Source organism: Panthera uncia, chromosome D1 (assembly GCF_023721935.1).
Source record: "Panthera uncia isolate 11264 chromosome D1, Puncia_PCG_1.0, whole genome shotgun sequence".
Taxonomy (NCBI): Eukaryota; Metazoa; Chordata; class Mammalia; order Carnivora; family Felidae; genus Panthera; species Panthera uncia.
Genome location: NC_064808.1, coordinates 50,474,463 through 50,492,058, shown reverse-complemented (window position 1 = coordinate 50,492,058; position 17,596 = coordinate 50,474,463). Strand labels below are relative to the sequence as shown.

Sequence of the window (17,596 nt, the reverse complement as noted above, 5' to 3'; positions counted from 1 at the left end):
CGAAAAAACTTTATATAGACCTTAGTAATGTGGTTGTGGGGTGTGGGGGAAGGAGAAGTGTTCCATAGTGCTATGATTATGTCTCAGTGTTTTAGTGTTTTAGATTTCAGGTGTGGAATATGAGGTCACATTTGGGGCTTACAGTTTTGAGGAAGACTATTGACAGCTGACTTCTGCCTTTCTCATAGCCCTTGTGATAGGAGCTATTTCTTGGTTGGCTACTATGGCTGAGTGTTTCACTACATCTGGATTGATGCCTTAGTTTTCTTAAGTTTATTTCCTTTTCTTAAAGTTTATTTATTTATTTTGAGACAGAGAGTGTGAAGGAGGGACAGAGAGGGAGAGAGAAAGAGAGAGTCCATCCCAAGCAGGCTTCACACTGCCAGTGCAGAGCCCAACATGAGGCTTGAATTCACAAACCACGAGATCATGACCTGAGCCGAAACCAAAGTCGCTTAACTGACCGAGCTACCCAGCCGCTTCTTAAGTTTATTTCCTTTTGCCTCAGAGTAGCTGTTCTCCCCAGGTCTGACTTCTTAAAACTAACCCTCTTAGTCCCATTCCCCTTAGCTTCTGCCCTTCAGACCATACATTACTATAAGGTAGCCTTTGAGTTTGCCCATACTTACCAGTGCCATAGTTAAATCTTCATGATCATGCACAGAGTACTTTAGCATCCTAGCTTGACATTCTGATCATCATATATGATATATGTAGACATAGCTAATTACCTACTTTACCCAAGTCTTGCCAGAGCTGGAAGGAGTCATCCTGGAAATCTTTATCTTCCTGACCTGAGTGATATGTTTGGTTTCCTCTTTGGTATCCAGAGATTGCTGCATAACCCTTCTGAATATAAAATCCCTTTTATCACTGTTACTCCTGTGCTAGGGCAGACAATCATCATGGAGACTGAACTGGGGATTCAGGATATTTTTGCAGCTGAGTAGAGAGGACCATAATGGAACTTTTGAGTCTGGCAATTTTATCCTTTTTCTAAGCTCTCTCCAAGTTGCTGAGTTTCCCTCAACCCTGAATCAAGACTGTGAATTATGCATCCTCAAAAACAGCCCAGAGATCAGAACAGCATCCCTGTACCAGACATATTTTACTGATTGTTTATGCATCTTGGGTTTGACACCTGAACTCTGACACTGACGGTTTGATTTCTATTTCTCCCTCTCCTAGTAAGTCATCATTGTGAACCCACTGTTTCTGTGATCTCCCATAATCTCTGTGTCCTTGCATCTCCCTTTTACCACTATCATAAAGTCCATGCCACTACAGAGGAGATTAAGGAAACAGGGACAGGCCACAGCCCGCAGAGGGATGTCAGCCCTCCCTGTCTGCAGTGACAGAGACAGTGGCAGAAGTGACCAGATGTGACCACAGGAGTCCCTCAATTCTGACACACACCTGGGATTCGGTTATACCCACCTTCTGGCAGAGAGATTCAGCTGGGTTCCTTCTGCTGTGAAGCACCCAGGATATCACTTTAGGTGAGGAGCATTGAAGCCCAATCAGCTCATCCCTCATAGATACCCACCATAGTATGCCAATAACCACTGTCTCTCCAGTTTTTGTCTGTTTTGCCAAGTTCCTGTGATTCCTGGTTGTTTTACATATTCATCTATTTATTTGTAATGTAATCATAGAGACATTTATTAAGCAAACATTACTGAGTACCAGTTAGATTCTGGCACTTCTGGAACTTGTCCTGGGACTGCTGCCCTAAGTAAGGCATAGTCCCTGCTCCTCAAGGACTGACATACTGATGGGTTTTCCAGTGCAAGGGAGTTAATGCCATGACACAGCAGTGAAATGATTTGATAGGAAAGAAAAAGAGATATGCCATGCTGCCTTACAGAATTTGGGTATAGCTTCATGGATGATAGGTTGCTTGGACTGAATTTATATGAATAAATAGGAATTTACAACTTCATTTCTTTGCTAATTGTCCTCTGCTTCCTGGTCAGAGAGCTAAATATATTTTCACTTAGGTTCTTGGGAATAAAGTTCAGTCTGCTTTTTCTCTAAGAATCACTGGGGGATCTCTTGTTGACCTCAGCAATTAATTTTTAAAAAACAGCCCTAGGCTGTCCCTCCAGATTGACAAATCACACAACATAAAAAGGCAGATTGTACTCAGGCACCTGTGGGTCTGCTTCTCTCCCTTACCCACTGTATTTGGCTTTATCCTCCACTGCTCTGCTGACACTGCTCCTATCAAAATGATGGGTGGCCTTCCACAAGTGCACAGCTGTTCTCTGACTCCTCCAGTGAAAAATGAGATGTAGGCTAAAACCTGCAGTGGAATGGGTGTAGTTAAGACAAAGACTTAAGTTTCTTACTATGTAGAATGTTAAGCACTGAAATGTGAATTTTTGTAATTCACCTCTTCTGGAGGTCTGGATAAAAATATGTTAGTTACTCTTACTTGGATTTATAAGTGGACTTGAATCTGAAAAGAAAACAAAGACTGAGAGTTAAGTGCCCATCTGGCATTTCAGAATTTGTAGCTGCCATGTTCAAAAGTTTGGAACAATACTGTAGTCCTCACTGGTTCATAAGAAAGATACACAGAGTGATCTATAGATGAATAATCTGAAGGAGCTGAGTCTTTCATAACTCTTTTTATATATACATATACATGTGAACCTTTCCTTTTCGTAGAAAAATATAATTATTTTTTAGACTGTGTCTGTCTTTTAAGACAAACATATATGCAAACACATCCAATATCAAGTTTTTAATTTTAATGCCCAAGAAGTGAGTCACACTGGGAAAGTTAAACAGAACACTTATTTAATTGGTACTACTTGCTAATATGGGGGTTTCAGAAACACTGAATTACTTTGTGGTAAGAGATAGATATAGCAGAAATTTGAGATAAAGAAACAGATCCATGTGGACAAGTAAAAAGGAAAGAGGTCACTGATCTCATATTCAATCATCTTTTCTTATAAATGTTAATAATAATGCTAACTATAATTGATTTAAGATAATGTATATGAGTTAACCTTTGAAAACTTTGTATACTAGTTTGAAATGTGTGATTTTACTTCATGGATTAAATGGACTAAGGATTTTAACCTCAGAAGTGACAAGATGACATCTGCATGTTAGGAAAAACCCTCTGACTACAGAGTGTAGACTGGTTTGAAGGGTATGAAATCAAAGTCAAAGAGATCTAAGGAAATATTCCAGGTGATAAAAGTTACGAGCGTGCACTAGTCAGTGATACTGGGGTTGAGAAGAATGAGTGAATATTAAGGAGTTAAACATTTAGTCAGCAGGAACTGTGAAAAGGTAAAAGGGATGAGAGATAAGAATGAATAAGGACCATTTCAGGTTTCTGAAAGTAGAGTTAATTCAGTCTTGAATATGTTGCATGTGTGGTATAAATATTTAGTAAGCAAATGGAAAGTGAATTTGCATTTCAGAAAGGTATTTGACTTAGAAACCTAGATTTGGAAGAAAATAAAGTATATATGATTAAAATATTGTAAATCATGAACTCAATCAGAGAAAATGTACAGAACTGGGAAGGGAGTAGAAGATGAAGCCCTGGAATCAATAACATATAGTGGACAGATAGATGGAGAAGGTGTTGGGATGGAGGACATAGGAGGAACACAGTAGAGTGCTGTGTCGTGGAAACTAAGGGAAAATACTTAAAAAAAATAACAGATTGATTTATTGTGTTCAGTAATGGCAAGAGGTGATGTAGAGGATCCATTCAAGTGGACATTCCAAATTAGAAGTCATTGAATGGTAGTTTAGACATCTCTAAGCAGCATGATTACTCTTACCTGTAAATGAAAGTAGACCTATCTTAATTCAGGCATGTGGATGTCTCACCTTAAAGACATTATCTCAAGAACAGAACAGGGGATTCTCTGTATCTCACTTTATTCTTTTGTGTTTCACTTTCAGATTCTCTCTTCTCATGAAGGTGGTAGCCAGAGGTAGACACTGTGATAACCCCCCAGCAATGGAGAAATCATGATTTTTGTTTCTTTTCTCTCTTCCTTCTCTAAGCCATTGACGATGGCCCTTAGTAATTCCAGCTGGAGGCTACTGCAGCCTTCTTTTTTCCTGATGGGCATCCCCGGTTTAGAGGAAAGCCAGCACTGGATAGCAATGCCGCTGAGTGTCCTTTATCTCTTTGCTGTAATGGGCAACGTCACCATCATCTTTATCATCTGGACTGACCCATCCTTGCACCAGCCTATGTACCTCTTTCTGGCCATGCTCTCTGGCATTGACCTGGTGCTGGCGTCCTCCACTGCACCCAAAACCCTTGCAGTGCTCCTGGTTCATGCCCATGAGATTGGGTACACTGTCTGCCTGACCCAAATGTTCTTCATCCATGCGTTCTCTTCCATGGAGTCAGGTGTACTTGTGGCCATGGCTCTGGATCGCTATGTAGCCATTTGTCACCCTCTGCACCATTCCACCATCTTGCATCCAGGGATCATAGGGCGCATTGGAATGGCAGTGCTGGTACGGGGGTTACTCCTCCTCCTCCCCTTCCCTATCCTGTTGCGGAGACTTATCTTCTGCCAGGCCACCGTCATAGGCCATGCCTATTGTGAACATATGGCTGTGGTGAAGCTTGCCTGCTCAGAAACCACAGTGAACCGAGCTTATGGGTTGGCAGTGGCCCTGCTTGTGGTTGGGCTAGATGTCGTGGCCATCGGTATTTCCTATGCCTTCATCCTCCAGACAGTGCTGAAAGTACCAGGGGGTGAGGCCCGACTTAAGGCCTTTAGCACATGTGGGTCTCACATTTGTGTCATCCTGATCTTCTATGTTCCTGGAATGTTCTCCTTCCTCACTCACCGCTTTGGCCACCATGTACCCCATCATGTCCATGTTCTTCTGGCCACACTCTACCTCCTCGTGCCACCTGCACTCAATCCTCTTGTCTATGGGGTGAAGACTCAGCAGATCCGCCAGCGAGTACTCAGGGTATTCTCCCTAAAAGGATGGATCTGAACACATCCCAGTTATTATTTTCTGAGGCTCCTGTCAAAGGTACTGCCTGGAGTCCATGGCTGGTCTAAGCTATGTGGGTAGAGACCATTGCACAGTGAGGGGTCCTTCCAGTCCTGCTATCTCACGGCAGAGAACACCCCTGGGCACTTGGCTCCATCACTGTTTGGACTCCCTGAATAGCTGGATTTTTTATTATTTTCTTTTCTTTTGCTTCTGATTCTAACATTTCTCTATTCTTCTATCAAGGGGACTTGAGAAGTGGAGAAAAGATATATCTTTGGACATGCCATTTTTTTCTGCCTTCACCCAATGATTGTGGAACATCATTCAGTAAGGGAATGGGAAGTCCCAGCCTCTTCTTTGTTTTAGTTTTAGAGTGTCTTCACACCCTCAATGTTATTGCTATGAGCTCTAGGTCACTCAGCTTCCATGTAGCAACAGAGTCTCTCTCTAACCATTTGATACTACCAATATGTCAGAAAACACCTTTTTATTACAGTATGACTCTTACTCACATATTTAAATTAACCTAAGTGGGGAGACATGGTAATGGGTTCTTAGAAAAATGAGATACAAACGCTATTTTCAAGAAAGAAATGTATATTGTAGAGTGCATTTCTTTTTGAAAAGGTCAGTATTTTTAATTTATTCATATTTTTTATTAGGGTAAAGAAGGAATAAGACCAGTATTGAATGTATGTATGTTTTGTAAGTCTTAATTTAACAAAGCTAAACACCCATATATTAATATTATTTAATAACTACAAATGTGCTAGAGTCTGATACTGGTAAACATAGCTTTATTCATACATGTAGATGTAGTTTTGGCACTTGAAAGAATTTCTATTTCTGAAATGTGGATATGGAATGATGTCAGTTAGACCCCTGTCCCCACTTTTTTGGTAACAGGAACTGGGTAAAACTTATAAGAAGATTGTTACAATTGGTGTATTGCATCCTGTTTGTTGGATGTTGCCCTAAAATCTGGCTTAACTCTTTTGTGTTCCTAAAAGGGAGCACATTTTGTTCTGTTCTGGAGGAAGCAAGTCACTGCTGCTTTGAGGTAGGATGCTCTGGTGTTGAGAGGGCTCTATCAATGGACTCCATAGTGGTCAAAAGGGGGGAATGGATGAGTTAGTGTTCCAGTTTCTCCTTTCTTGGTAAATTTCACTCCTAATAGTTTTCAGGTACAGAGACTTGAGTATGAAGTCTTCAGTTTGGTGCACGCTCATGGGTGAATTAGGGAGGAATTGTATGAGTTCTTATTGTAGGAACAATTACACGTTCTCATCACGTTGGTTGTAGGCGCAGGACTTGATCTCTGGTGAGTTGTCCTGAGGAAGCCCAGGCTGTGGTGTATGTTGTATCCCATTCACTAGAAAACAACTATGTTGGCTCTAGCGGTACTTTGTTTAGGTACTTTGTTTACTTTGTTTTATTCAAAGTAGCTGTTTGTTCTCTCATCCCATTTACACTATTTGTGGATTTTTGGGATGTGGGTATGATGGTGGGATCTGAAGAGCTTCTTGGATCACAAGATGGAAAAATGTACTGAAGATGGCAGAACAACACTGTAGAAGAGCCTGTGTTCCCGACGCTGTCTGGGCCACCAACTCTGACTTAAACCTGAGATAGAAACTTGTATCTGGGTTAAACCCCACTATATTTTGGAGAATCTTTTTGGTGCTGACTAACCTATAGGCTAAAAAGTAGATTTTTTTTTAAATCTCAGATCATCTAAATGGGGTATGTATGATGCTTGAAGGATGTCTTTTAGAATTTCCTTTTGAAAGATTTTAAACCTTTTTTTGGCCTAAATATCTGCTTGTTTGCTGTCATTGAAGTTTACTATCAGAAAATATTCATATCATATCTTATTGTTTTATTTTCTACTGTGGTTATAGTATATCCCCTATTTTATCCCTAGCAGTGTTTATTTGTGCCTTCACTAATTTCCTTGCTCACCTGTGCCAAACATTTATCGATATTATGAAAATATTTAAATGTTTAGACTCATAGCCATTCAACTTAATGTTAGCACTGGCTTTTTGGATTTAGCTTTCTTGTCACGTATTGTGCAGAAAAGACTGTACTGACGTAGCTGCCCTGGCAATACAAGAACAATTCCCTCATCAGTTCACTAAAGGTTTGCTTTCAATTTCTAAAATTTCAATTTATCAGTTCGATTGATTCCAAGCTTGTGTTATTTCTTGAATCTCTTAATAAGTACAATTCTCAGGTGTGTATCAAGCTGTAACCCATTCCTTTTCCTAACTCATAAGTCTACTCTCCACACATACATACCTACACTGGTTTGCAGATTTCTTCATTCTGGTGTTTATAAAGTTAATACAATCTGACTTATAAGTTCCAGAAATATTTGAAAGTGTATGATCCAACCCTAGAACAATTCCTCAAATTCTAGTAATTTTATTGAATTACTCTTACTTTTGTGTCTTTTTAGTCATTAGATTTCAAACTACATCACAGAGCTATAGTAATCAAACAATATGGTATTGGCATAAAAACTGACACATAGATCAGTGGAACAGATCAGAGTTCCTAGAAATAAACTCATGCATATATGTATAATTTAATTACAATAAAGTAGTCACAAATATGCAATGGTAGAAGGATAATGTCTTCAATATATAATGTTGGGAGCACTGGATATTCCCATGTGGGAGAATGAAACTGGATCCCTATCTTACACCATACACAATAGTCAACTCAATATGGATTAAAGACCATTTAGATCTGAATGTAAAACCTGAAACCATAAAACTCCCAGAAGGAGACATAGGGGGTAAACTTTTTGACATCAGTCTTCATAAAGAATTTTTGGATTTGACACCTTAAGAAAAAGCATCCAAGGCCAAAATAAACAAGTAGTAGAACATTAGACTAACTAAAAATCTTCTGTATAGCAAGAAAGCCATCAACAAAATGAAAGGACAATCTATAGAATTATAGAAAATATTTGCAAATCATATATCTGATGATGGGTTAATATCCAAATTATATGAAGATCTTATATGACTTAATAGCAAAAAACCAAACAGTCCAATTGTAAGTGGGCAGAGGTGCTGAATAGACATTTTTCCAAAAAAGTTATACAAATGTCCAACACGTACATGAAAAGGAGCTCAGCATCGCTGATCATCAGGGAAATGCAAATCAAAACCACGATGAGCTATCACCTCGTATCTATTAAAATGGCTATCATCAAGAAGACAAGAGATAACAAGTGTTGACAAGGATGTGGAGAAAAGAAACTCTTGTGGACTGTTAGTGGGAATGTAAATTGGTGCAGCTACTGTGGAAAGCAACATAGAGGTTCCTCAAAACAATAAAAGTAGAACTGTCATATAATTCAGCAATCCCACTTCTAGGTATATTCAAAGGAAGTGAAATCACTATCTCAAAGAGATATCTGCATCCTTAGGTTACATGTGCAGCATATTTTATAATAGCCAAGAAATGGAAATAGCCTAATTGTTCCTCAACAGATGAATAAATAACAAAAATGTGAGATATATAGTGTTATATATGTGTGTGTATGTGTGTGTATGTGTGTGTGTGTGCGTGTGTGAGACATGGTATATTACTGTAGTACATATATTGTGGTATACACATATATGCATATATATTGTGATGTATGTATATATTGTGAATGAATAACAAAAATGTGATATATATACATAGTTGTATATATACCCACACAATAGAGTAATATTCAGCCATAAAAAAGGAAATCAGTCATTTCCAACAACATGGGTGGAACTTGAGGGCATTATGCAAAGTGAAATATGTCAGTGAAAGACAAATACTGTATGTAAAATCTGAAAAAAAACAAAACTCAGAAACGAGAACAAATTGGTGATTTCCACAGGTAGGATTTGGGAGTGGGTATAAAAAAGTATGATAACTTTGAGGGGAGGGGGGAGTAAATCATGTTGTCAGTCCAATATCTTGAATCAGAACTATTATAATTTCAGTGTAATTTTGTAACATTACTTGTGTTGTATATATCCCATGTTAGACTAGACTCCAATTTACTTTTCAACTCCAGGGTCTGACCTACTCCTCAGCATAACAAACATCCTCAATAATTATTTGTGATACTAGATTCAACCAGTGCACAAACTTCACACAGTGAATTTTTTTTCCTTTTATTAATTTTTTATGTGATTTTCTGTTTAGGACTAGTGGGACAGATTTTCCATCCAAGAATTAGCTGCTCCTCACCTGAGAGAAACAGAGTGCCTCCCTGAGAGGAGAAAGCTCAGGAGTGCTGTTGAAGATGGAAAATGCAGATTTCTCACTGTTTATCCCCTCTGCATTCCTAGCAGTGGAGAATGCCCACAAGGAATTAAAGAGGAATTAAAGTGAGAATAGTTAGGACCTAATAAATGTCATATGCTTGGCTCTCTGGTAAGTCATGATTAGAAAATGAAGGTGAGATCTGAGGACAAAAAGGAGGCCATCAATTTCATTCCCTAAATTTTAGGTCCTAACACTCCAACCACTCCCTCCCTTTGCTCAGATATGGTGAGATTTTATTGGAAAATTTGGTTCCAATGCAAATACCCAGTAATTTACAAGGAGGATTGTATACTCTCCATAAATTGGATGAAGCCATAGCGGAATGTAAAATGCAAAAAGAATGGTTGCTTTCAGAATTCTGTCCATGAAAGACATCATAAGCTCTATCCAGGTGAATTTATGATACTTGGATACAAAACAAAAGAGAGTCCACTGCTGTACTTAAAGATCCTCCAGGTTGGCAGTAAAACAGACAGAACATATTTCCTATGTTTGAGATGCATGAACTCCACACACTGCTCCCAACCATTCCTGTCCAATTGTATTGGTGATCCTTCTTCTCATATGGAAAAGAAAACAAGGGAGAGGAGAGGGGGAAAGATAGAGCAGGAACTTTCACTCCTATTACTTCCGACTTGTGATGTGAGGAAGAAAAGCCTTGCTCTGGAAGTGGAGTGGAGGAAATAAAGTTCTTCCCCAATAGGCAGTAGATGACTCTTCATGTTCTTTGGGTGAGGTTGAAAATGTTACATGGGGGATGGGAAATGTGAGGAGGTAGAGGACACTTTCTTGGCACTGGGTCATAAATTATGTCTGAATAAATTTTGAAAGAATAAAAAACTTACACAGTATATTCTCTTACCAACATGTAATTATATTAGAAAACAATAATAATAAGATGTCATGAAAAACCCCAAACACATAGACATTTTTTTATATTTACATTCATGATTTATATTAAATATAATTTATTGTCAAATTGGTTTCCATACAACATCCAGTGCTCATCCCAACAGGTTCCCTCATCAATGCCCATCACCCGCTTTCCCCTTTCCCCCAGCCCCCCATCAACCCTCAGCTTGTTCTCAGTATTTGAGTATCTTATGGTTTGCCTCCTTCCCTCTCTGTAAATTTTTTCCCCCTTCCCCTCCTCCATGGACTTCTGTTAAGTTTCTCAGGATCCACATGTGAGTGAAAACATATCTTTCTCTGCCTGACTTATTTCTCTTATCATAATACTCTCCAGTTCCATCCACGTTGCTACAAATGGCCAGATTTCATTCTTTCTCATTGCCAAGTAGTATTCCATTGTATGTATAAACCATATCTTTATCCATTTGTAAGTTGATGGGCATTTAGGCTCTTTCCATAATTTGGCTATTGTTGAAAGTGCTGCTATAAACATTGGTGTACAAGTGCCCCTATGCATCAGCACTCCTGTATCCCTTGGATAAATTCCTAGCACAAACGCTTAGAAATTAAATAACATATATCTAAATAATTCATGGCTCAAATAAGAAATTATAGAGAATGTTAGAAAATATTTCAAACTAACTGATAATGACATATAATAAAATTGTGGGAATGCAGGTAAAGAGAATATGGAGGAAAAATTATGTTTTTAAATGCTTATATTAGAAAATAAAGACAGTATCAATTATCTAAGGTGACAAGAATTTAGAAAAAGGAAAATAAATTAAGCCTAAGGTAAAAAAAAAGAGTAAGTAATTAGTTAAGATTAAGATAGGATCAGGGTGCCCGGATGGCTCAGTTGGTTGAGCATCTGACTCTTTATCTTGGGTTGGGTCATGATCTTGTGGTTCTTGGGATCCAGCGCCCCAGTGGTCTCTGCACTGACAGTGTGGAGCCTGCTTGGGATTCTTTATCTCCCCCTCTCTCTCTGTCCTTCCTTCATTCACATGCGTGTGTGTGTACACACACTCTCAAAATAAATAAACTTAAAAAATTAAAAAATATAAAAAATAAAAGTTGGATCAATAAAATTGAAAACAGAAATAAAGAAAATCAAGGAATTTTAAAGTCAATTTTTTGCAAAGATCAATCAAATCGATAAAGCCCTAATAACACTTATCAAAGAAAAACAGAAAGGGAGATGATATCAAGATGGAAACAGAAGTTGCTCGACTTTAATCCCGTTCACAAGAAGACCAACTAGCAGCTATCATAGATAAGACACCATTAATCCCATAACCCAAGGCATCCTCCTGGACCACAGAGACCCAGAAAGACTGCATTAGAAGAGTAAGAGTAGAGGTTTCACTTTGCCTGCTTTGCCTCTCTCCCAGGGCAGCACAGCACTGCTCTGAGAAAGCCTATCCAGTTCCTCTAGTGGGAAAGGAGAGCCCAGTGTGGACATCCAGCTCCATCAACTTTGCAGGATGCTTTCTGGGAGGTCCACTCAGGTCTTGTCTCGTAAGGATCATGAGTTAATCTGCATGGCTTGATCACTGGGCATCAGACAGGGATGGAAAAGGGGGCAGAGTTTTCTGGCAACCAGTGCTCAGATGCTGGAGGACAGCCTTCCTGCTGTAATGGAACCTGAGTAGATATCTCAGGCAGTGGTCAGTCCACCTGCAAAGCTGAGCTCATGGCTCAGCTCCATCTCGCAGTGAGCTCAGTTGGCAGTTCTTCCTGATTTAGGACCCCAACCAATAGGCATTACCAGTCTTGGAGTCTATTCTATGACCCCATCCAGACAGGGAAGCAAATCCATAGCCCCACTGACTGTTGAGTATAGGTTCCAGTGCATGACCAGGAAGTCTTGTCCTGGTTAAATGATAAAAAAAAAAAAAAAAAAAAAAAAAAGATTTTAAAAAGAATGATAAAATGATAAGGTGATTAAAAAATGATTAAAAAAAAACCACTTTAAACAAACAGAAAGCCAGGAGACCTGTGAAACTGTTGAGTATAGCCTCTGACCTGCATAACCTAACAGTGACCCTGGGCCTAGTCTAGCCTTGGAGCCTAGCCTATTGTCTCCCTTAGCCTATGACCCTGACTGATTATTGAGCATATCCTGTGGCCTTGCCCAAGCAGGGAGCCCAGCCAGTAACTCTGCCCAGTTGAGGAGCAGGTTGAAGAGTTGAAGCAGTTGAAGATTTAGGTAGTCTGTGGGCTACCTAACCGGAAAGTCTGGACAATGGATCCGCCCAATCACAATAGTAAGCCTTGCCTGGCCACTGTTGCTACCAGCTGATCTGTCCTGTACACAAAGCTAAGCTGATTGGTATAGGTCTTACCCTTCTGAAGCAAACCTGTAGAGTATGGAAAGGACATTGCTTACTCCAATGCACAGATAGCAATGCAAGGATACTAGGATCCCAAAGAAATCTAATAAAGCTCCAATAACTGACCCTAAGAAAATGGTGATCTTACACTATGAACTGTTTGACAAAGTATTCAGAACAATCCTTTTAAAGAAGTTCAGTGAACTACAAGAACACATAGACATACAACCAAACAATTAGATTAACAGTGCATTAACAAAATGAGAATATTAGTAAAGAAACAGAAATGATTAAAAAAAAAAAACCTAAACAGAAATCTTTACATTCCTTCCTTTTTCTTTATCTTTGGTAAAGGAGAAAAAAAAATCACACAATGAATCTGAGCGGTTTTACATTAATTTAATCATCATAAACCCCAAAAGATATTCAGTAATGTTTGTGACTGGAGTAATTGCCTGCTCAGAAAAGTGGTTCTAAATACACTAGAGAGGTAGAAAGGGGTCAGATTATGTATGACCTTGATTTCACTAATTAGGTAAAAATGTGTTGATTCTACTACATTCTAAACACGGTATGAGACACCACATTAGTGGGGAAGAAAACTGACATGGATCTAGCCACCCAGTTAATGTTTAGTGTTGAGTAGCCCGTATTAAGAAAGCTAGTTTCATTTTATAGGCAATGGGAAACTACTGATATAATGTAATGTGATTACTGTAAAGGAATCTTGATAAAGGCAATGACCTTGACTACTTTGTTCACATTTTTATCCCTGTGACTATCTTAGTGCTGGCCATATGGTTGATAATAAGTAAATATTTAGTGAATGACTGAGATTTGCATAGTGTAAATTAGTTTCCCAAATCCATGCAGACACTAAACAGCAGAGTTGAATTCAGGATAATATAAAAAACAGGAAGTAGTATAGTTTCATTAAGAAACTCTGGAAAAGCTCAATATAACATTTCAGGATATTGAAAGTGTTATAATGTTTAAGAGGATGGCCTATGAAATTGAGCAGATTGATATAGATTTGAATTTCAAGTCGGTTTCAAATCCTGTCCCTCACATCACAACTACTGGCACCCAGTAGCACCATAAGTTAAAGTGAGATGAAGGTTCCTATGAGATCCAGCTCATCAGCCCCATGGTCCCAGTAACCCAAACTAAGACTGTTCTCAGATGATTTGGAAAAGGAGGTGGAACAACGTGAGGAACTGACTGCAGATCATAAAACCTTCTAGATTTTTTCATCAGAGCCAAGGAAGGAGCTCTGGTTCTGGTTACTGGATACAGGCAGTTGACTCCTTAAGTAGGACTCAATCTGTTGTGTCACTGGTAAGTTTCAGGGTTAAGGGAGGAAAGCCCATGTCGTGCTAGGCCCACAGAGGCTGAGTCACAAGAAGAGTGAGAACAGAGGACTTTTTCCTCATTCTTTTTTTTTTCATTTATTATTTATTTATTTTATTTATTTTTTTTATTAAAAAAAATTTTTAAGTTTACATCCAAATTAGTTAGCATATGGTGCAACAATGATTTCAGGAGTAGATTCCTTAGTGCCCATTATCCATTTAGCCCATCCTCCTCCCACACACCCTCCAGTAACCCTCAGTTTGTTCTCCATATTTATGAGTCTCTTCTGTTTTGTCCCCTCACTGTTTTTATATTATTTTTGTTTCTCTTCCCTTATGTTCATCTGTTTTGTCTCTTAAAGTCCTCATATGAGTCAAGTAATATGATTTTTGTTTTTCTCTGACTGACTAATTTCACTTAGCATAATACCCTCCAGTTCCTTCGACGTAGTTGCAAATGGCAAGATTAAATTCTTTTTGATTGCCAAGTAATACTCTATTGTATATATATACCACATCTTCTTTATCCATTCATCCACTGATGGACATTTGGACTCTTTCTGTACTTTGGCTATTGTTGATACTGCTGCTATAAACATGGCGGTGCATGTGTCCCTTTGAAACAGCACACCTGTATCCCTTGGATAAATGCCTAGTAGTGCAATTGCTGGGTCGTAGGGTAGTTCTATTTTTAGTTTTTTGAGAAACCTCCATACTGTTTTCCAGAGTGGCTACACCAGCTTGCATTCCCACCAACAATGCAAAAGAGATCCTCTTTTTCCACATCCTTGCTAACATCTGTTGTTGCCTGAGTTGTTAATGTTAGCCATTCTGACAGGTATCAGGTGGTATCTCATTGTGGTTTTGATTTATATTTCCCTGATGATGAATGATGTGGAGCATTTTTTCATGTGTCGGTTGGCCATCTGGATGGCTTCTTTGGAGAAGTGTCTATTTATGTCTTTTGCCCACTTCTTCACTGGATAATTTGTTTTTTGGGTGTTGAGTTTGATAAGTTCTTTATAGATTTTGGATACTAACCCTTTATCTGATATGTCATTTGCAAATATCTTCTCCCATTTTGTCGGTTGCCTTTTAGTTTTGCTGATAGTTTCCTTTTCTGTGCAGAAGATTTTAATTTTGATGAGGTCCCAGTATTCATTTTTGCTTTTGTTTCCCTTGCCTCCAGAGACGTGTTGAGTAAGAAGTTGCTGCGGCCAAGTTCAAAGAGGTTTTTGCCTGCTTTCTCCTCAAGGATTTTGATGGCTTCCTGTCTTACATTGAGGTCTTTCATCCATTTTGAGTTTATTTTTGTGTATGGTGTAAGAAAGTGGACCAGGTTCATTCTTCTGAATGTCACTGTCCAGTTTTCCCAGCACCACTTGCTGAAGACACTGTCTTTATTCCATTGGATATTCTTTCCTGCTTTGTCAAAGATTAGTTGGCCATACGTTTGTGGGTCCATTTCTGGGCTCTCTATTCTGTTTCATTGATTTGAGTGTCTGTTCTTGTGCCAGTACCATACTGTCTTGATGATTACAGCTTGGTAGTATAGCTTGATGTCTGGGATTGTGATGCCTCCTGCTTTGGTTTTCTTTTTCAAGATTGCTTTGGCTATTCAGGGTCTTTTCCGGTTCCATACAAATTTTAGGATTATTTGTTCTAGCTCTGTGAAGAAGGCTGGTGTTACTTTGATATGGATTGCTTTGAATATGTAGATTGCTTTGGGTAGTATCGACATTTTCACAATATTTGTTCTTCCTATCTAGGAGCATGGAATCTTTTCCATTTTTTGTGTCTTCTTCAATCTCTTTCGTAAGAAGAGATTTCTTCATGCTCTTTCTTTTGGGGTGAATTCCTTTGTTTTGTCATTTTGAAGGGAGAAAAAGAATTAATGAGGTAGAAAAATTGAAATTAAAAAAATTAAAATTAAAAAATATTAAAATTAAAAATTAAAAACATTCCCACACCAAATCGAATAGATGACGCTAGATCCAGGTGTGTTTTGGTATGAATGTAGAAAGTGGTTTGACAGATTAGAGAAACAAACAAACAGAAAGGATAAAAGGGGGGGAGAGAAAAGAAAAAAAAAGGAAATCGTTTGAGAATTTGAAAAAATAAATACACTAAAGTAGACTGAAATACATAAAAGTAGAGAATATAGTAGAAAAAATTATAGAAAAATATTTTTAATAAAAATTAAAAAGAAATATGAATTTTTTCATTTTCTGTGTTTAAGAAAAAAGAAAAGAAACGAAAAAGAGAAAAAAGATAAAAAAAGAAAAATGGAAAAGAAAAAAAGAAATTGAAAATTTGAAAAAGTGAATACACTGTAGTAGACTGAAATAAAATGATGGGAGTAAGATAGATTTGAAAAAATATACATAAAATCAAAAAATATAATAATAAAAATTAAATAAAAATATTTAAAAAAGAAATTGAAAGTAAAAATGAAGTTTTTCTATTTCTGCATTCAAGAAAGAGAAAAGAAATGAAAAAGAGATAAAAAGAAAAAGAATGTAAAAAGGAAATTGTTTGAAAATTTGAAAAGATGAGTACATTGAAGTAGACTAAAATAAATTGATGGAAGTAAAGTAGAATTTGAAAAAATTTACACAAAAGTAAAAAATATAGTAATAAGAATTAAAGACAGATATTTTTAATAAAAATTGAAAATAAAAATGAGTTTTTTCTCTTTCTGTATTCAAGAAAAAGAAAAGAATTGTAAAAGAGAAAAAGGAGAAAGAGAAAAAAATTTGAATAGATGAATCTGTTAACAGATTGAAGTAGTACTGAAATTGCTTCGTTTTCCCCTAGAGGTCAGTCCATGTAGCTCTTTATAGTCCATAGATGAAGCTGGCGGTGAGGTTTGTGTTAAGAGTGAAGTTGGCCCAGTTGGGCAGGGCCCGGTGTAACAGCTCCGCTCTCCACTAGATGGCGCTGCTAGCCTACTGGGGTGGAGTGTTGCGGTGCATGTTGGTGCGCATGCGTGGGAGCTTTGAAAAATGGCGCCACTCAGTCACCCAGTCTGTTCTCCTGGATCAGCAGTTGCGCACTGGTCCTCCGTCTTCAGCTCTCGTCCACTCCCCGCTTTTTCCACTCTCCGTGACCAGTCCCCAGGCAGTACCTCTCTCCCAAGTTTTGTCTCAGATGTGGCTGTTTTCCCTGGCCCTTACTTCCGAAGGACTGCAGCTTTGACCCGCTCCACCCCTCTGCGGGAGGGTCTCTCTGAGCAATGGCTGAATGAGCAATGGCCGAATGTCGGCTGCACCCAGGCATGCCTGCTGCATCCTGCTGTTGCCGGTGCCCTGAGACTGCAGCCAGGTGCCAGCCCACCCCCCAAAAAAATCGCGAGACAGTGTAGCAGCAGCATTTCAGGCACCATGGAAAATCGCCACCCACATTTGACACCAGGCTTCACCCTCAACAACCTTGCTTCAGCACCAGCGAATGTGGCTGCCTTCCGGGGTCTGCTGGGACCAGGTGGCTTCAACAGTCTCTACTAAATGCCCTTCCAGCAGTGGAACCACTTTTCCCCGTGTGGCCTGAGAACCTCCTGGACCCCACTCTGTTCCTGGGGATTCACCTTTCCCCCCAGAGCACCACCAGGTATTGAGCTGTGGAGTTGCAGCCTTCGCTCTCCCCTTGTTTCAGTCTTAATGGAATTTA

At 38.8% G+C, this 17,596-nt stretch overlaps 1 protein-coding gene across 1 annotated transcript; it reads left to right on the top strand.

Moving 5' to 3' along the window:
• Positions 1-6: 6 nt before the first annotated feature.
• Positions 7-14,009, top strand: LOC125913480 (olfactory receptor 52L1-like). Its single transcript, XM_049618621.1, has one exon. It carries the CDS (start codon positions 4,006-4,008, stop codon positions 4,999-5,001), a length of 996 nt encoding a protein of 331 aa, XP_049474578.1. The 5' UTR covers positions 7-4,005; the 3' UTR covers positions 5,002-14,009.
• Positions 14,010-17,596: the final 3,587 nt, after the last annotated feature.

Coding starts and splice junctions, on each gene's coding strand:
- LOC125913480 (XM_049618621.1), top strand. CDS start 4,006: ATGATTTTTGTTTCTTTTCTCTCTTCCTTCTCTAAGCCATTGACGATG.